Below are 21561 nucleotides of genomic sequence, written 5' to 3'. Positions count from 1 at the left end.
TTAATCCAACCTTGAAAATAAATTCCAGCATTGATTAGCCCACTTGCTTTATTTTTTTGTTGTTGGTCCTATGTTTAAAAAGGCCTATACATCCTGATGGAAAAAATACAGTTAGGAAAACAGTTTCCTAACTAATAGCTAATGCTATGTAATTCCTAGCTAATGCTATGTAATTTTTTTTCCTACTAGTATAGCTAGAGGGCAGCTAGGTGGTATAGTGGACAGAGTTCTGGGCCTGGAGTCAGAATGACCTAAGTTCAAAAGAGGGATTATAGATTTCTAACTAGAAAAGATGTTTTAGGTTATCTAATTCACTATCCTCATTTTTACAGATACTTACTAGTTCTATGATTCTGGACAAGTTGCTTAACACTGCCTCAGTTTCCTAATCTATAAAATGAGCTAAAGAAGGAAATGGCAAACCACTTTAGCATCTTTGCTAAAAAATAAAAGTAAAAACAAATAACAACAACAACAACAACAACAAAAAAAAAAAAAACCCAAGTGGGTTTAAGAAGATTTGGACATGAGTGAAATAATTAAACAAGAAACAACAAAAATACAGCTAGATCTTGATCCTGTGGAGTGGTCACATGTATCCTAATTTACACTATATAATTTCTATTGGAATGGGAATAAAATACCATATAATTTTGAATAGATTGAATTAGAATTGATGTGTAGAATTGATAACTCACAGAAGTTATAGTTTGCTCTAATCAGGACCTAATTGTGCTGACAGAAAAAATATATAGCATTAGCTATCTTTCCCTACATATCTCTTATTCTATCATTTATACAGGTGAATGGCTGTATCTATGGCTAAATTAGTGAGTGATAAACATAAGGGACCATAAACCATTTTTTTTCTAAAGGCATCAAGTGCCATGAAGAGTGAAAGAATTCCTCATTTGTACTGATTTAATTGGCCAATCACTGGAGAATTGTTTCTTAAAATGCAGTATTGTAAATTGCCTCTGTTTTATTGCATAAATATTCATGAGATCACTGTTGTATTGTATCTGCAGCTATCTGGACAGTATTGAAAAAGCCATCTCAGAAGGAGATATTTTACTCATTGAGAATATTGGAGAGACTGTAGAACCTGTATTAGATCCTTTACTGGGCAGAAACACAATTAAAAAAGGAAGGTAAATTGCTTCTTTTTTTTTTTTTTAAACCAACTGAACAGTGAGTTTTCTATGGTTTCATCATCTTTTGTGTGGGGGAAAATGGCATAAAGAGATAATATACTAAATTTCTTTGACTTATCTCTTAGAAAATTAGATGCTAAAAATCACTATGATATGAAAGTATAGTTCCTTTCCTGAAAGAGGATCAGGGGCTTACCCCACACCTAAAGGAAGGAAGTTATCTGTATAAATCTGGAGTCTTAAATATTCTGAAAGTTGTAGTGGAAAATAGAGACACGAAGCTAAATATTACTGAATAGCAGGTATAACAGAATATCACTAAAGAAGACCATTAATTTACAGGTAAGGAACAGTAAAAACAGAACTTCAAGTTTCTATATACAAATGTTGAAATTGACTAGAGATGTTAGCACAAGTGAGCACAACAGATACAATAGGAATCACTGAGATTTGGCAGGATATATATATATATGTTATAACTCATGATTTCAAAAGGAAGGGATAAGGGAGTCAGTAGAATCGCATTTTATATCAAGAGGGTATGTATGTTCTTGTAAGAAAATCATGATCTAAAGCATTTGGGTGACTGAAAAAAAAACCCAACAGAATCTATACTATTGTGAAGTTCTGCCATGACACAGGGCTAGAAAAGGCACAGATTTCCTGGATGAGTAGATTTTCCTTTACTAGGAGACCATAGACTATTTAGATTTTGGCAAACATTTGGCAAAGTCACAATTTTGTGGACCCTATGGGAGAAGTAAATTAGAGTACAGAAGAGTTCGAGAGGTTTGAAACTAGTTGAATGACAAGATTCAAAAAAGAGTAACTGATAGATCAATGTCAACCTAGAGGAAGACTTTCTATTAAGGTATTTTAGGGATCTGGCTTTGGTCTTGTTTTGTCTTGGCATTTGTATCACTTGATGAAGATTATAAGATTATAGATTTCAAACTAGGAAAGATGTTTCAGGTTATCTAATCCAGTATCCTCATTTTTTACAAATGAGGAAATTTGAAGCTCAGGGAGGTTGTGATTTGCTCAAGAGCACACAACTCTATATGCCATGTTTGTTATATCTGTAGATGACCCAAAGCTGGGAGAACCAGTTGACAAATTCAGTGGTGGAATTAGCATGCAAAAAAGATCTTGAGAGGAGGCAGTTAGGAGGCACAGTGGATTAGATCAAAGTCTTGGAGTCAGGAACACCTGAGTTCAAATTCAGGCATACTAGCTATGTGATCCTGGGCAAGTCACTTAACCCAAGTTTCCTCAAAGAGAGAAACAGACAGAGATGTAAAATCCTACACTTAGGTTTTGTTTTTTTTTTAATGAAATTTTAGCAATTTTTTTTACATGGCCCAAATTTTCTTCTACATTCCTTTCTTCCTCCTACCCAGAGAGTCATCTCAGAGAGCAAAGAATATTTTTTAAAAATCAGTAAAATAAATTCACATATCAGAAAAAGTCTGAAAATATATGCAATATTCCACAATTGGGAACTTCCTATCTCTGTAAAGGAACAGGGGAGAGGCATCTTCTCAAAACTCTTCTTTGGGGCTATGCTTGTTCTTTGTTAATTTATAATGTTCACTTTTGATTGTTTTACTACATACAGTTTTAAAAATCAACTTCAGAAGTACAAGATAGAGAAAACTGTAACAGACAATAGTTTATGTGGAAACAAGTTCAATATAGAAACAGTTGGTGGCACAGTGGAAAAAAATACTGGGCTTGAAATCAAGATGATCCAACTCAGTCTCAGACATTTACTAGCTATGTGATCACTTAATCTTGTTTGCCTCAGTTTTCTCAACTGTAAAATTGGGACAGTAAGAGTCCCTATTTTTCCGGGTTGTTATGGAAATGAGATAATCCTTATAAATATTTGTAAAAATAGAAATGAGATATTTGGGAAAAGTACTTAGCACAGTGCCTAGCACATAGTTGGGACTATATAAAGCTTATTTCCTTTCCCTTCCCCTTTCCCCACCTTCCCCGCCTCTCCCACCGCCTTCATTATGAATTAAAACAATGCCCCAAAAAACCTGAACCCTTATTCTTAAGGATCTTAAGGTTGAGAATTAGAAAAGCTATTAGGGACTATGTAATCCAACTGCCCAGAAAACACACTAAGGTACAGGAATTTCCCCTGCATCCTTTGGTGGAAGGGAAACTACACTTGCAGGATTGTATATAGTTCTAGATACTACCTTTTAGGTGGTAAAGTAGGTCCAGAAGAAAGTAACTGGTTCAGAGAGAACGGGAAACCATACCAGTAGTGGCAAAGGGCAGAGGGACGAGAAGAGTTTATCAGTCTGCAGAAGAAAAGACTTATTAGGGATATCATACATGAGAAGAATACTCCTAGTTACCAGATTTGTTTAGTTTGACTCAGAAGACAAAAATTGGAGGTTACAGTAAAGCCAATTTCACATGAAACATAAGAAAAAAATTCTTAACAAGGAAAGTTGCCTCAAAATAGAATGGATTATTTGGAATGTAATTGAGTTCCTAATCTCTGGAGGTCCTTAACTATTGACTAGGTGTCAATGTTAGGGGTGCTTTAGAGAGCTAAAGACTGATAGGAGACCTCTGAGAACTTTCCCAGCTGTGACAGCTTTTGAATCTGTCAAGAAACTGTCTTTAAAAATAGAGATGTAATGTATAAATAACCCCAAGAAGGAATAGTGAAACTCTGTGTTGATTGATGTCTGAATCTGGAAGATAGGACTTTCAATTAGATCAGTTACCAGTGGTAGAGAAATAAGTAGATTTTACTCTCACCCACCCAAGGAACTTGAATAGAAAGAGAAAAGGGAGAAAGTGTAAGGGAGAGTTGGGGAGGGGGGGAAGATTTTCAATATGATAGGTTCAGAATACAATAAAGAGGAGAGACCTTTATATTTTAATCAAAAGAAAGAAAAAGTAGCATCCCTGAAGAGTACTCATTTGCTAATGCAGGGGTTTTACAGAGGTGACAAAATTTGTAGAAATGGTTAATGATACTTTTGGTCCTTTAGAAGCACTGAATTTAATTACTTAGTTAACAAAAATAATTAAAATAGGAAGCTACCAGATAGAAGCTTCCTCCTTCCCTCCCCCCTCCATGACTCCAGCAATGACCTTGAGGTACCCACTTTTCTGCTGTGCACCAAAATTAAGGGCTCGTTTTGTGCCATTTGTTCTAAGTACAAAGTTTAATGAGTAACAGTTCTGAGACAGAGGAAATGGAAAGAGAATAAGAAATAACCTTCTAGTAATCCAGAGAAGGTCTAGTAATCCAGAGACTAGAGGAAACAGAATGAGCTCATCAGAAGAACAATCATTTGAGAATCAGAGGTGGGAAGTCTGCTAATTCAAGGGAAAGAGCAAAGATCTGCAACTAGAAAGGATCATTTTTATTTTGAAACTAAACCATAAACTGTGACATTCACAGTAGGACTAAGTGCTTTAAAATTCAGTTGGGCTGATCCAGTATGAAACTCTGTTTAATGATAATATAGTTCAATTGTATGTAAAATATATACTCATAGGAAAGTTTAATTGGGCCCCTAAAATTGTATTTACTGTTTTGCACTGAATATATACTTTCTATCCCTCTTTGAAGGGAATATCACCAAATAAACTAGAAAGAATGAAGGAAAAGAAGAGAACTTTGATGAGAAAATATCCAATCATTTTATATGGGTTATAGCCGCAAAAAGAGAATCCAAGATTACTTGGTGAATTATTTTGGGGTGCTGTGCCCTATTCATAGAAATAAAGGTTATCAAACATAGTAAAAGTAAAAGATAATTTTTGTCCAAATTAACATCTGGCAATATGACTGAATATCTGTTTTATTAACTTGACAGGTACATTAAAGTAGGCGATAAAGAAGTGGAATATCATCCCAATTTCCGCCTAATTCTTCACACCAAGTATTTTAATCCACATTATAAACCTGAGATGCAGGCTCAGTGCACCCTCATCAATTTTCTAGTAACCCGGGATGGATTGGAAGATCAACTTTTGGCTGCTGTCGTGGCCAAAGAGAGACCAGATCTTGAGGAATTGAAGGTAACATTGGTGGGATAGCAAAAGCAGTGTAGCAACAGGACCTGAATGTTCACAAAGGCAGGCAGGCAGGCAGGAGCGGTAATGCTGAGGGGAGGAATGTTGTGAATTACAACATGGGGGTTGCAAACTCAGTTTTCTTTCCCTTTCTATGGAATGTGCTTATCTCATCAAGCTTAATCATATTTTCACTTATAACAGAGTAAGTCACTTCTTTCCCATTTATCTTGTCATCTTACTCACAGATGTAGTTTTAAATTCAGTTTAAATTCAGGCTACTTCATTTAAAAGGACAGGATTATAGGAATGACAATTTATCTCTTGATTTACTCCAGGAACAAGTTCTTGGCTGCTGGCTATTAAAATCATGTCCCCATCCCTAAAAAAAACCCTCACTTTCCTAATTTTCTGTTCTCTTTTGTATACGTTGTCTTTCCCTTTAGAATGTAAGTTTTTTGAGGACAGGGGCTCTTTTCTTTTTGCTTGTATTTCTATCCCCCAGCACTTAGCACAGTGCCTAGTATATAATAAAGGCTTAATAAATCCTTTCCCTTTCCCTCCTTCTTCCTTTCCCTCCTTTCCTACCTCTTTTTATCCTTTTTTCCTTTCCTTCTTCCTTTTCTCTATCCCTGGTAAAAAGTGAACACTTTTCTGGGAAGGTATCTTTATCTCTATAGTTATTCTGATGCAAGGCCAGATTTGAATGGAAGATTACATTTTTAAAAAACTGTAATTTCCTAACAAATATCTCTCTTCTCCTCACTAAATGTCTGTCTCTTCCAATGAAGAATAAAAAAGAGAAAAATAATTAAATAGTTCAGAAAAAATAATTAAAACATCCATCACATCTGTTAATATAGACAATATTCTAAATCCACAAGCCCTTCCAGTTCCTAACAAAGAAGGGAAAGGAGTGCATTCTTATATATCTTCTTCAGGGTTCAAGATTGGGCATTATATGTACATAGCATCCAGTTTTGGTATTTTTGTTATTGATATTCTGTACAACATCATAATTGGATTTTTTTTGATTCTGCTAACTTCAGATAGTATCAGCTTGCATCAAGTCACCTCTGAGTTGGGGAAAATGGGAAGAAGTAGTTTCTATTTGGCAGTTTCCTAATTTACCTTAATTATTCTTGTTGATTAGGTACTAAACTTAGTTATTTACTAAACTGCTAAAGGACCAAAAGGGCTCTCGGTTCCTCTGACAAATTTGTTATCCTGTAGTAAAGCCTTAGTTATCCCACCCTAATTATAATTCTGGGATGCTACTTTTCCCCTCTTCAGATTAAAAGATAATTGATGATGTTCTTTTAGTCCTATTCTTTTCTATCAATAACTTTAATCTTTATACTTGTCATTTTGAGTCTTCTTTCTAGTTCTCCCTTACCCTCTCTCCTTTCTCTTCTATATAGTGTCCGTTGTTTTCACAAATCTCACTTATAATTTCCACATGACTGGCACATTCAGCTATTCCTTTTCAAATGGGCAGCCATTTTGTTTATAATTCTTTGCTCCTACAAAAAAAAAGTTTCTATAAATATTTTAGTAAATATCAAACCTTTCTTTTTTCTTTGATCTCCTTGTGGGATAGCCCTAAGAGTGGGATTTGGGGATCAAAAGGTGGGGGCATTTATGTTTTCTTTGCATAATTTCCAAATGCTTTCTAGAATGATTGAACTAGTTTATAGTTCCATCAACGGCACATTTGTGGGCAGCTTAGAGTGCCAAGCACAGAGTAAGGAAGATCTGAATTCAAATTTAATCTCAAATACTTAATATTTATGTGACCCCTGGAGAACCTCTTTGCCTCAGTTTCCTTATTTGTAAAATGGGGATAATAATGTCAACTGCTTCCAGAGGTGGTGAGTAAAGGGCTGAAACTATGAAAAGGTGTGTTTGAATCAGCACCCAAGCACTTAAGGCTAATTACCTATTTGATATGAGACAATGACTCTATTAGCATATGTTTGGGAAAATGGCTTCTCACCATCGAGCTGGCTCAATGTTTGATGTTAAGATAATCATAGGCTAGGATTAGAGGGTAAGGTGAGGGAGCTGAGAACTCACTTTGGGCAGGATGAGGAGAAGAGAAGTTGGTGGCGAGCCTTGTGGCAATTTATGTGTCTTCTTCACTTCTCCCCCTAAAGACCCAGGACTTTAATTTATCCTGACTCTGGCTGATCCTGAGACATCCCGGAGCTAGCTTGGACTTAATAATGGTGGTTAAGATCAAATAAGATAACATCTGTAAAGTACCCAATGCACATAGTAAGCGCTAAGTAAATATTAGCTAGAGTTTAATACAGTGTGTTTGTGTTTCTATAGCCCCTCCAGTATTAACTATTTCCACTTTATGTCGTCATCTTTGCCAATTTTCTGGGTATGAGGTGTGGTTTACATTTTTATTATTAGTGGTAATTTAGAGCAATATTTTTTGTGTTTTTTTAATAACTGGTATGTTTTGTTTTATGTATTATATTTTTAGAACTGCTTAACCAGAAAGGTTAAGAGGGAAAAAAATATGGATCATTATTGTGCTTCTTGAATATATGCAATTTTTTTAGGCAGAACTCACTAAGTCTCAAAATGAATTTAAGATTGTCCTGAAAGAACTAGAAGACTCTTTGCTAGCCCGCCTATCTGCTGCATCTGGAAACTTCCTGGGAGACACAGCCTTAGTGGAAAATCTGGAGACAACCAAGCGTACAGCTAATGAAATTGAAGAGAAAGTAAGAAACCTCTTCTAGGAATGGCTTTTTTCCTTATAAACAAAGACCTAGAGTAAAAACTATTTAAAATGAACTGTGAAATCCTAGCTTATGTTATCAAAGGAGAATTTTCTGATGAAGTCACATAAAAAAGAGCAAACAAACTGCCTGGCTTGGTGGGAACGTAAAGGTGGGGCCCTCTTACCTCTACTGAGCCTCTTTAGGACTCTGAGAGAGAGAGCCCATTTGGTATAGTAGAAAGAAAACCCTATCAGTGACCAGAGAATCTTGGTCCAAATCCAAGGCAATTTTCTTCACTTTCTAAGCCTTGTTTTCCTTCCCTATAAAATGAGAGGATTGGTGACCCCTGCCCTCTAATTGTAGCTAGGATGCTATAGAATGTCTAGCTTTTCAGGTTCCTTTCCTAAAGATTCCTTTCACTAAAAGTTTTTTTTTTCCTCCTTGCTTTGAGGTGAAAGAAGCAAAAAATACAGAAATTAAAATCAACGAGGCAAGAGAAAACTACCGTCCAGCTGCAGAGAGAGCATCCATGCTCTACTTTATTCTGAATGATCTGAATAAAATCAATCCCATCTATCAGTTTTCACTGAAGGTACTTTCTTTTACAATGAAGGTATTCTTCTTTGAGACTCTGCCTGGGGCTCTCAGAGTTCAGAATCCTCGGTCAATGCTGGGGATTATGTGGTACCATCTCACAGAGGAAGGTGGAAAGGATATTGGTCAGGGGTACATATAGGACCACTGTAATTCTGATCTTGTCACCAGGATTCCAACTCGTGTTTACACCCAAGAGTTCTAAACCAAATTAACTTCCTAGTTATGTCATTTCTTTTGAAATACAATTTAACGAAACACCCAGGGTGGATTGAGGTCCCCCTTTTCTCTCTAGATAAAGATATTGGAATTTCAACCACCTCATTCCCTTCTTTGGTTTTACTATTTCCGGTCAGGCATTTAATGTGGTCTTTGAAAAAGCCATTCAGCGGACTATGCCAGCTGATGAGGTAAAGCAACGAGTGATAAACCTGACAGATGAAATCACCTACTCTGTCTTCATGTATACAGCTCGGGGACTCTTTGAGAGAGACAAACTCATTTTTCTGGCACAGGTTGCATTTCAGGTAATTTAAGACATATTTGGGGCTATTTCCAGTGAAATATCACTAACATCAACTTAGGAAAGTAAATCTAAAAAGTAAACAGTTTAAATTCTTGAAAATCTTAAAATAAATACCATTCTAGTTTTTTAAAGTTGATACCATAATTCTAAGAGAGAAAGAATATTGTAGAGGGTCAACCTTAGCATCATGAAGACCCAGATTGGAATCCTACCCCTAATTACAATCTAGCTGAGTGACCATGGAGAGTTAATATGACTTTTCAGTGCATTCAAAAAGGAAGTGAATGTGATCTATTACTGAGAGTTTCCATACTGAGAGTGCTTCAAATTGTACTCATAGATGGTGGCTCAGAAAAGAGTGGTAAAGAAATAATCAGAATTTTAGCCAGCTGCTAACAAAGAGTGCCAAATCTAGTCCCTCTTTAAGGGAATGAATGGGTTTCATTTGAAATAACCAAATAGTCCTATTAAATTAAATTAAATAATCCTATTATCTAAAGACATTCTATTGTATTAAATAGGTTAAATATTGCTCCTGCATCTTATTTATGTACTAAATTTATTTAACAAACTTTAAACTTCATAGAATGTTGAATATAGACAAACCCAAATTTAATATAATCTCACTTTCAAGTTAATTGAGGTCCAATGAAACAATAAAGAAAAACAAGTTATGCTTGCTGCTGCTGAAATTAAAATTTTTCATTCCTGTCTGAATATAACATTCATTAATTAATTGTCACTTACCAGAACAGCATGCCTTCCTTCCCATACTGATAGCATTTCCTGTCTGACTAAAAGTGTCTGGAAAGTAGCCTTTTCCCTCAATCACCGATGAAGACCTTGTGGCCAGTCATCAGTGAGATGATAGGATTGTGAGTTCCTGGGACAATGACAGTCCATCAAAGAACACTGTTATCCCCAAATATTTAGACATGGTGCTAAGCAATACAGGAAAGTAAACCTGAAATGACAAAGTCCCTGTCCTCCGAGAACGAGGAGATACAGGCACAGATGGCTCAGTCCCAAGCAAACACAAAAGAAGATGCTTTTGAAAGCACAAGGAGAAAGGGCGAGTAGAATGTCATCAAAACCAATAAGAAACATTTGTCTCTCAAAACCCTTGCCCTGTACCCAGTAACCTTGTGATTCTGCCAAGGATTCAGCTTTTTAAAATAATGTCAGACATCCTCTGTTACTGTAATAATCTAACCTTGTACTCACTCATATTTCCTCAGGTTTTATCAATGAAGAAAGAATTGAATCCAATTGAGTTGGATTTCCTCTTGCGATTCCCTTTTAAGGCTGGGATTCCTTCACCGGTGGATTTTCTATTACATCAAGGATGGGGAGGGATTAAGGTTTGTCTAAAGACTTAGAAACACTATGTACATTCTTCACTTAGTATAATCTTTTCTTCTAAGGCTAAGTGCATTAATGAGATTAGATTGTAACAAGTTATTGAATTCAGTTATACAAAGGAAACTTAAGAGATGATGATGAAAAACAATATAGGCTTACTGCTGGTGAAATTAAAATTTTTCATTCCTATTTGAATATAGCATTTATTAAATCCCTATCATGTACCAAATGTTTTTATTGGCACAGACAGGAATAACTTCCTGGCAAGCTGAGATCCACCCTCAGGATGTTGGACCACATGGCATTATCCACATGGCTCTTCCCCAGCCCACATTCCTACCATCATCCACTGCTCTAGTAAAATAAAGCGAGTAGAGGTTATCTTCAATATTCTAGTGGGTTTTTTAAAATTATAGAATAGAATTACTTAACTAGAGAGATTCATTTATCCAGATGATAATTTCTCTTGATGTCAAAGAAAATTAGGGGAAAAAAAGTAGAGGGTTTGAAAAAAGTTAGTGAACTGTTGAATGTTTGGAGATCACAGTCTCTAAAATTAAATAAATAGTCCTAGTATTATCTAAAGATATTATGTTGCATTTAAATAGGTTAAATACTTCTGCAATCTTATTTACATAGTAAGCTTATTTAACAAACTTTAAACTTTTTAAATGTTGTCTAAACCATAAGGAGAATGGACCAAAATTCCCCTCTACTTAACATAATTGTGTCAGTTCTTGTTTTTGTTTAAAGCTTTACCATGAAAGAACATCCATTACTTCTGGAGAAGATTATCTCCAATTTTGGTTAGCTCTAAACGTGAAGAGGAAGCAGCAGGTAGTGCTGTGGATAGAGTGCAAGACCTGATATCAGGAAGTTTTGAGTTCAAATTTAGTCTCAGACATTTTTTAGCTGTTATGACAAAGTCACTTAATCTCTATTTGCCTGACAAAGGGATCCATTGGAGAAGGGAATGGCAAACCACTCTGATCTCTTTGACCCAAATAGGGTCATACACAACTGAATAACAATAACTGGGAAGAAGCTTTTCTTTCATCAAGCCTAAATTTGCCTGTCATAAATTCTATTCAGTATTTTTAGGTTTGACCTCTAGAACTAAACTGAACAAATAGAATCCTTTGCACATGGCACTTATTCAGCAGTACCCTCCCTGTTTTGAAACTGATTTCTTGATTTCAAATTTATATTATAATTATATTTATATTACTACATTTACCCCTATTTTAACATCAACTTATTAAAAGAAACCCAATATTATAAGTTATTAAGATATTTTTGGATCCTGGATTTAGTGTGTTAGCAGTCTCACCAAATTTCCTGTCACTTACATGCCATCATTGCTAAAAATATGAAATGACACAAGACTAAGAATGGACCTAGAGAATACTTTTATATCGGAGATTTCCTTCCAAGGTAGTAACAGTGATCTATTAACAATTGCTTTTTGGATCAGTACATTCATTGTTTCAGATCCACTTTTTCCCACCTTGTCTAAAAGAAGAACTTATGGGACTTTCCCCATATGCTTTGCTCAAATCTAAATAAACTGTGTTTACAACATTACACAGTCTAAGTGATCACTACTTTTTAACATTACCTGCCTATCCCTTTCATAATATGCTGTAGAATTTGGTCAAGCATCAGCCAGACACTCATTAATCTTTATTAATCATACCACTAACTTTTTAATACTTAGCTGAGCCTAGTGACTTAAATTTATCAAGAACAGGCAACTAGGTGTCTTTCTCACTTTCTCCCAAATTATCTTATTAATCATTTTTGTTCTATCCTATTCAGTCCAGGGATTATTCTCCTTGGCAGGAAAACCAGAAGCAAAGGGAGAGTTGAGTAGTTCTGTTTTTAATTTGTTGTCTATTATCATTATCCTGCCCACTAACAGCAGTCATTGCTATCTTTTCCCTCAACTATAGCTTAAAGAAAAAAACAAACATTTTGTTCTCCTTAACATTCTGAGTCCACTTTGGCTCATTTGGCAAATTAGTGTGCCTGCTATTATTCTCATAGGATTGATTTTTGTATTTACCCATCCTTGCTTTTTGATCTCCCTTATATATGACTTATAAAATGTCTAAGTTGATTGATAAGTTGCCTATGTATCCATGGCAGTCTCTTTGATTTTTATTCTTCCTAAGCTGTTTTCCCTTGTTGAATTTAATCCAGTGCAATTTAAATTCAGCTAACTTTTCATAAGTACAAGGTACGTACTATACCAAGAACCAAAAAGGTACAAAGACAAAAAAAATAGTTTCTCCCTTCAAGGAGTTAGCATTCTATTGCAGTGGTGACAGTGAGGGAAGAGACATCAAGTATAGATGTAGAGTCTCTCTGGAGTTCTCCAAATTCATTTTTCAGATTGTTTCCAGAGTAATAACTACCTTAGTTCAAGGCCACTAATAGTTCCCTTTTCCTATAGCAACAGTTCATAATCCCCAATTGGTGCCTTTACTTTTAGTAGTCAAAAGAAGACACAATTAGCTTTTACCTCACGAGGCTATTTTGGGGATCAAATGATATAACTGTCTCATTCCTTTTCTTTTCTGCTCTTTTTTTTTTTTTTTTTTGGAGGCAATTAGAGTTAAGGGACTTACCTCTCACAAGTAGAATCAAGTGTGTGAGGCTAATGTGGAGATCACAGTCTCTAAAATTAAATAAATAGTCCTAGTATTATCTAAAGACATTATATTGCATTTAAATAGGTTAAATACTTCTCCTGCAATCTTATTCACATAGTAAGCTTATTTAACAAACTTTAAACTTTTTAAATGTTGTCTAAACCATAAGGAGAATGGACCAAAATTCCCCTCTACTTAACATATTTGTGTCAGTTCTTGGTTTTTGTTTAAAACTTTACCATGAAAGAACATCCATTACTTCTGGAGAAGATTATCTCCAATTTTGGTTAGCTCTAAATGTGAAGAGGAAGTAGCAGGTAGTCCAGTGGTCCTCCTGACTCCAGGGTCAATGTTCTATCCAGTGTGCCACCTAGATGTCTCCCCCAAATTCTTTTTCAATACAATTTAATAGCATATATAGCTATATATGTTGTATATGTATACAATAACATATTATAGTATATGCACACATACATACATTCCTATAGTTCAAGGCTATTTCCCTACTTTTCTCCTCAGTAAAAAAAAAAATAATAAAATCAGGTAATAGTTTTGATTTAATTGTGAAACCATTTGTCTTTTCATCCCATAGCTCTGAGACAGGTGGCCAATTTAAAAAACAAAAACAAAAACAAAAAACAAGCATTTTTAGCTGAAGGAGGAGATATTTAATCAGAATTTGTTTTAAGTATCTATCTAAAAAATAAAATCAGGTAATAGTTTTGATTTAATTGCGAAACCATTCATCTTTTCATCCCATAGCTCTGAGACAGGTGGCCAACTTAAAAAAAAAAAAAAACAAACACAAAAACAAAAAACAAGCATTTTTAGCTGAAGGAGGAGATATTTAATCAGAATTTGCTTTAAGTATCTATCTCCCCCAAGCTCCCAGCACAGTCCTGCATGTGAATAAGTGATTATTGATAAACAGGCATATTTGAATAGACTTTGCTAAGGAAGAAATAGAATGAGTTGTTATCATGCATTCCCAGGTACTCTCAGAAATGGATGAATTCAGAAATCTGGATAATGACATTGAGGGATCTGCTAAACGGTGGAAAAAATTTGTTGAATCTGAAGCCCCAGAAAAGGAAATATTTCCTAAGGAATGGAAAAATAAAACTGCTCTTCAAAAACTCTGCATGATGAGGTGTATGAGACCAGACAGAATGACCTACGCTGTTAGGTATGTAACCAGACACTTCAACCCAATCTGAATTCTAGTCAAAGCTTGAGCAAGGATCTGAGTGATAGAATGATTGCCATGAGGCCAGTTCTCTAGAGGATGTAGCAATTCTATCCTTCACCCATTTATTCCTACTAACATCATTATAGAATCCCAGAACTTGAGTGTTGGAAGGAATATCCATGCTTACTACAAAAAGCATCCTTACTATAACATAACCATAATATAACAAGTGGTTGTCCAACTTCTGTTTGAACACCTCAAAGGAGGGAAGTACTTCCCCATCTCTCCAGATGGCCTATTCTATTTCTGGACAGCTCTAACTGTTGAGAAATTTTCCTGAAATCAAGTCTAAATTTGCCTCTTTGAAATTTTCATTGATTGATCTTGCTCCTGCCTTGGGGATGCCATGCAGAATAAGTCCACTCTTCCTCCTTCTTGTTCAGTTGTTTAAGTCATGTCTGACTCTGTGACTGCAAGTGGAGTTTTCTTATCAAAGATACTAGAGAATGGTTTGCCATTCCCTTCTCCAACTCATTTTACAGATAAGGAAGCTGAGGCAAACAGGGTTAAGTAAACTTGCCCAAAGTCATACCACTAGTAAGTATCTGAGACCAGATATGGACTTAGGAAGATGAGTGTTATCTGGACTCGGGTTCAGATACTATCATATCCCCCCCACCCTTCCCGCCACTACTTCTCTTCTTAAGCTAAAATACAACAATTAGAGATGTTTCCATTGTGAAAGAAGGAATGACTTAGAAGTTGGAAGAGATACAAATTTACCAACTTACCAGAATCAAAATTCTGAATCCTAGACTTGGGAAGGAATGGAACTAGTTCATGACTAAATCTCTGGAAAAAATAGCATTGAAATATTTCCAACAATCTCCAGAGACCCATCCTAATGTCTTAAAACTATCAGGATTGATAAAATTCTTCTGATATTTTGTCCCTCCAGCTATCATAACTGAGGATCAAATTAGCTTAAGTATAAATATGAGTGTTAGTGTTACCCTAATCCAGGTAAGGAGTGTACCTGATATCTGTGGAGAAAGATAGCTTTTTCATTCACATTCCCTCCTCTATTTAAAAACAAAAAACAAAACACAAACTTTTCTGATTCTAATAAGCACACAACAGTTGATGAGGTTTTTAATGGTATATCTGTCAGGGAGGAAATCAGAATCTCAAAAACTTACAGATTAGATTTAAAGTAGACAGAATTTTACAGATCACCTTTACAGGTAGGGAAACTGATGAACAGAGAGACTGAATAACTTATCTAAGGTCACAGAAGCCGTGAATGATAAAGACAGGATTTGAATCTGGGTCCACAAATGCTAAATGCAGCATTCTTTCTGTTACACTATGGGAAGGTTCTTTAAAATTTGTCTTGCCCACCTAAACTTGAACAAGAAGCGCATCCACAACATGTGTGATAATTGGATAAAAGGTTATTGATGTTCAGCCATGTCCAATTCTTTGTGACCCCATGGACCATAGCACTCCAATGCTGTCCATGGAATTTCCTTGGCAAAGGTACTGGAATATTTTTTGCCATTTCTTTTTTCAAGGAATTAAGGTAAACAGAGGTTAAGGGACTGCCCAAATTCACACAGTATCTGGGCCAAATTTGAACTCGGGTCTTCTTGATTCCAGGCCCAGCTTTCTATTCCCAGTACCATCTTGTTGCCTCAGATAAAAAAAGATATTCATCTTTTATCCAATGCCGCCTTTTGAGCCCATTTCACTTTTATACAGTTCTAAATGTTAAGTTTCATAACAAAAGTTGAAACTGAAAATAAGAATAACAGAGAGGCAGAAGAGACACAAAGAGAGACAGACAGACAAAGAAGAGAAAGAACTGAAGAGGGAGAGAGCAAGAGAGGAGGGAGGGGAGAGGGAGAGAGCAGGAGAAGAGGGAGGGGAGAGGGAGAGAAGGGTAAAGCAAGGAAGCAGAGAAGGAGGGGCTGAGAAGGAATAGAGGGAGAGGGAGATAGACAGACAGGCACTTGGGCTTGATAGTTCTGAGTCATATTAGAGTTAAAGCTAATCAGATGTCCTCACTAAGTCTACACCAATATGGTGGCTCCTGGGGAAGAGTGGAAGACATCAGGTTGCCTGAGAATCAAACCAATTCAGTCTAGAAATGCAGCAGGTCAGAGCTTCCATGCTGATTAGTAATGGGAACAAGACTATGGCTATTTAAAATAGCTGGTTGAGATAGGGAAAACCATCTTCAAAACAAAACAAAAAACAAGTTTTCCTACAAGAGCCTACATCTGCCTCTCTATATCTTCCCACCACTGTTCCAAGTTTTGCTCTCTGGAGCCAAATCCTTAATATAAACAGTGGTTGACAATTCCATGTCCCCACTAATTCTTTCTCCCTTCATTCCCAACTCCTTCAACCAATCTTCATATAGCACAACTAGGATTTAGCTAAGCCTAGCCTCCTCATCCTGTTAACCCTTCTTTGAACAATTTCCAGTTGGCAGAAAACTTCCTAAAATGTAGCACAGAAGACCAAAATTCAAGAAATGGTCCAGTCAGGTCTGAGTACAGCAGGATAATCATCACTATATCCCCATATATATAACTAAGATCACATTCATTTTCTGGACTACAATGCTATAGCCTTGACTGATAACTGAGTCTACAATCCATTAAAACCACCACAGCTTTTTTCACTGAATTCTCATCAAACAATCTTTTTCTCCACATTCAGCAGTGGAAACTTTTAATACTTTCAATGACTCAATGCAAACAACTGTAAGGTTTTTAATCTTTCTTAAACCTAGTTCCATTTTTTTCCAGTTCTTAATTGTTTTATATTTTATATATTTTCAAGCCTCAATTTTTATTTTCAATCACAGTTTAATCTATTTTCAATGGCCAATTTTTAAAAACCTTAATTTGTTCCTTTTTTTTTATAACACCTTTATCTTTTATCTACTGTGGTTTCATCTTATATGTTCTAATTTATATGTTTCTTGAAAATTAGACTGATTTTTGCTTTTTCTTTACTTACTTTACTAACACTTAGCACAGACATTGGCACCTAGCAAATGCTTAACAAATACTTGTTGACTGTTGCATCTTTTCTCCTCTCTCTCCTCCCCCCCATTCCCCAGGGATTTCTCCATTGATCGGAGATTAAAAGAAAATAGGAATTAAGCAAAATCACTAACACATTACCCATGTCTATCATATATATATAATATTTACCTACCCATAGTCCTCTAGCTCTTCAAAAAGGGAACTGAAGTGCACTTAATCCAGTCTTTTCCCAGACCAAGCTGGGCCACTATCATGAGATTTATTGTTATTGCTGTTGTTCAATCATTTTTCAGTTATGTCCTATTCTTCATGATCCCACTTTGGGGTTTTCTTTACAAAATTACTGGAATGGTTTGCCATTTCCTCTTCCTGCTCATTTTACAGATGAGGAAACTGAGGCAAACAGGATTAAGTGACTTGCTCAGGATCACACAGCTAGTATATGTCTGAGAATAGATTTGAATTTAGGAAGATGAGTCTTCCTGACTCTAGTCTCTATCTATTGAACTCTATCCCCTATATGCTGCTTAGCTGCCCTGTATAATGACAAAGCATTCAGTTTCTTGGGGATTGTGGTTGTGGTTGTGATACTGCCATTGTACTTTCCGTTTACATTGTAGTCACTTTGTCTCATTTTTTCTAGTTCTGCTTCACTATGCATCAGCTCATAGAGATCTTCCCAGGCATTTCTGAATTCTCTACTTGAAAATAAATGAGAATCTGAACTAATTTGCAAGATGAACTGTTCTAATCCTATATTAAACTATTTCTCCAGGACCATATCATATTGTCGATGGAATTCCTCTCAGGTTAGAAAGAGAATAGTTGCAGCTGCCTAGCTGAACCTGCAGCAAACCTGAAATTCCTTTCAGATTTTTCTTATTTAGTCTCTTCTTTCACACAAGTCATTTTGAGTATTCAACCATCTAACAGTTTCCTCTCTTCAGAGAGCAATCAAAATTAACCCTGGGGACTGAGTGTTTGTGAAGGACTTAGAGTAAGGGTTATTTTATCAATTCCCTCTTTTGTTAAAAGATAACCATTAATAATGTACTGTCTTACCAAGAGAGGGCTTGTAAGTAAAAATGGAGAGATTTACTTTGATCAAATTCTTTCTCTTAAAATCAAATGAGACACCTTGGTATTTGAGACCAGTTTTCCTATCTGTTGGCTCCTTAATTATTTTTTTCTGGTAGAATGCAGGCAGCCAAATTTCTCCAAAACACCCCATCTCCATGCTAAAATTCCCCTTTGGTAAAGTGGAAATCTCACACCACCTATCAAACCAGACTTCTTTTATCTCCATTAGAAGAACTGGGATCTGTGAGGAGGGTCACTTTGGTGCAAGTTAGTCCTGGTCCTAAAGTAGAATGTCTACTTGGTTTCTGGAAAGAAGATAAACAGAATCTGAGAAGCCAATTTGGCCACCTGACTATTTCAGGGAATTTCCTTAAAAGTGACTAAACATTTCTCTGCCTAGAATATTTCACTTAGCACATTAGAGACATAATATGATAAGAAAATATTGGATCCTATTTGGTAAGTGATGTGGGATTAGAAAAAAATAGCTACTGAGTGATGGAACATAATTAGCCAAGAGTTAAAGTTAAATAAACTAGGTTTGGCAAGCAAATAGGAAAGGACTTGACTTGACCTTCTTAGTGCTAGTGATAGGATGTATGAGAAACAGTTCCAGAAAGGGCTCCAGAGACATAGGGAATAAGGTATACTGGTAAATTATTATTAATACATTGTCTGAGGGTAGTGTATCCACCTTTAAGTTTAATCTATATTATTGACATTTATGCCATCATTTTCTTAGGTGTAGACAATCAACAAAACAAGAAATCAAGTCAATCTTTCAGTCATAAACACTCATACTGAAAATTTAACAATAGGTTCTGGCTAAGTCCTGGCCAGTTCTAGCACAAATCTTCCATTTAAGTGTCTATATAACTTTCAGAAAGGGCAGCTTACTTGATCTGTCTGGATCTCATTCCACTTCAATAAAATAAGAGACTTGAGCCAGATGATCTATACAGTCTCTTCCAGTTCTAAATTGTGTTAGCCACATTTATTCAATGGCTACTCTGTGCAAGGCATTATGCTAATCTCTGGGGATACAAAATTGGATCTAATTATGAATTCACAGATATATGAGGAAACACTGACATGTCACATGACTCCTAGCTGCCATTCTCAGTTAGTAGCCAAGAAGGTCACACAGAAAAAAAAATAAAAGGGAAGGCAAAGAAATAGCAGACCATGGCAGCTGAGGCTACTTTAAGCTCCCCAGATAGAGCCATACCTGGCCTCCCACTCCCTGAAGGATAAATAGAGCTGGTTTATGACCAGCATGGGTGGCAATTCTGCCTTTACCTAAATATTCTCTCTCCTCAAATCCTAAGGCCAGTAGATTTTTTTTGGAATTCATTTTTGGTGTTGGGTTCTGGTATGTTCTACTTCAACTTCTTATATATAAAAGACATTATTATTAGCACATTGGTTGTAAATTTAATTCCAATAGTTCAAAAAAAAGTTTTTGGAGATCCCTATGAAAACAAGGGTAGTTAGTGTAAAAATAAATAAATAAATGAGTAACAAAAATTTATGCCAGCAAGTCATTTCCTCAAAGGAACAGAAATGCAATTATTGCCATAGCCAGCAAATTCCCCTTAGTGAAACAAAAACTGGGAAGCTGATAAGGGCTCTTAAGGACCTTAGAAATTATGTGACCTAAACCATTAAAAAAATGAAAGGGGGCAGCTGTGGCTCAATGGATAGTCCTGGAGTCAGGAGGACCTGAGTTTAAATCTAAACTCAGACAGTAGCTGTATAATCTTAAGTAAGTCATTAAACTCTGTTGCCAAAAAAAATAAAAAAAATTGAGGAAACTGAGGACCAGAAAGTTTGTCACATTGGTAGTTAGTAGCAGAGCCAGAATTTGAATTTGTATCACCTGATTTTAAATCTATCACTCACTATATCACAAAGTAGGATGCATCAGAATTTTGAAGCATTGTTTCAATTCACATTGTTGTATGTATACAATTCTTGATTCTGTTTACTTCACTTGCATCAGTTCATATTATTCTTCATTATTCATATTCTTAATTTCCTACAACACAATAATATTCCCATTCATTCAAGTACCACACTTTGTTTAGCTATTCTCCTAATTGATGGGCATCTGCTTTGTTTCCAGTTCTTTGCTATTGAAAAAAAAAATTGCCACTATGGATATTTTAGTGCATATGGGGGCCTTTCACCATTGGGTTCCAATCTTGTCTCAGGCACTTATTTTTGTGAGATCCTGGACAAATCATTTAATCTCTCAGCTTCCATTCTCTGTTATGTTAAATTAGGATAACAATGGCATCTACTTGTTGTGAGGATAAAATGAGATTTTATATCATGATGTAAGTGATGTGGACACCAAATGATGGCAGGCACCAAAAGCTGCGGTTCAGTCATATGAAGAATTTACAAGGCCATTCTCTTTGGCAAAAGGTAGATTTAGGTAGTTAGAGGAATGGGTTACAGACAAAATGAAGGGATACAAAAGACACCAGGAATGATGAATGTGAAATAGTGTGGGAAAGCATATGAAAGACAAGCTTCTTAGAAAGGGAGCACTTATGAGGTTGAGGGCATGTCCTTAGCTGGCAGGCTAAATCCTAACAGGGACTTAGCACCGTAAAAGAGTTAGCTAGCTGAAAGGAGGAGAAGTGGGATTGGGAAGCATAGTGGAGTTAGGGGAGATATCACATGGCTTTGGGGAGGTGAAACGGTAACGGTAAGGAGAAAGACACCACAAGGGAGAGTGTCAGTGGCAGACTGACAAAGAAGGGAAGTAGTCATGGGATGACCCATATGTAAACTTTAGGAATTTTAACCTTAAGCCATGATTGGGATATCTGACAGGATATGGCAAGTGAGACTGCTCAAGACCCCCACAGAGGGCGGGTCTCAGTGGTTTGACAAACTGGATGATTTCCCCAGAGGGAGGGACCATGATGCTAAACTGATCTCTATCAGTGTCTTCTCCCTGCTTGCCTCAGGGATCAATTCTTTAATTTCTCTCTAACCAACACACTATTCGGTTTGCACACACAAGAATATTATGTAGATGCATGTATTATATAATATGCATATGTGCACTGCATTCATATATTTGTGTACACAGCATGCATGGATGTGTATTATGTATATTGTTTTGCAAACTTTAA

The 21561-nt window shown here is 36.0% G+C and overlaps 1 protein-coding gene across 3 annotated transcripts in view; it reads left to right on the top strand.

Moving 5' to 3' along the window:
• Positions 1-21561, top strand: part of DNAH17 (dynein axonemal heavy chain 17) — a 254986-nt gene that overhangs the window by 210912 nt on the left and 22513 nt on the right. For all 3 annotated transcript variants that reach the window (XM_031965574.1, XM_031965573.1, XM_031965572.1), the window contains 7 exons: positions 1029-1151; positions 5012-5216; positions 7784-7948; positions 8400-8540; positions 8899-9069; positions 10307-10429; positions 14077-14270. In XM_031965574.1, coding sequence (XP_031821434.1) covers positions 1029-1151; positions 5012-5216; positions 7784-7948; positions 8400-8540; positions 8899-9069; positions 10307-10429; positions 14077-14270 — 1122 coding nt within the window. The remainder of the gene's footprint in view (positions 1-1028; positions 1152-5011; positions 5217-7783; positions 7949-8399; positions 8541-8898; positions 9070-10306; positions 10430-14076; positions 14271-21561) is intronic.

The sequence above is a fragment of the Sarcophilus harrisii genome, chromosome 4, assembly GCF_902635505.1.
Source record: "Sarcophilus harrisii chromosome 4, mSarHar1.11, whole genome shotgun sequence".
In the NCBI taxonomy this organism is placed as follows: Eukaryota; Metazoa; Chordata; class Mammalia; order Dasyuromorphia; family Dasyuridae; genus Sarcophilus; species Sarcophilus harrisii.
This window is presented reverse-complemented; position numbering and strand designations above follow the sequence as displayed.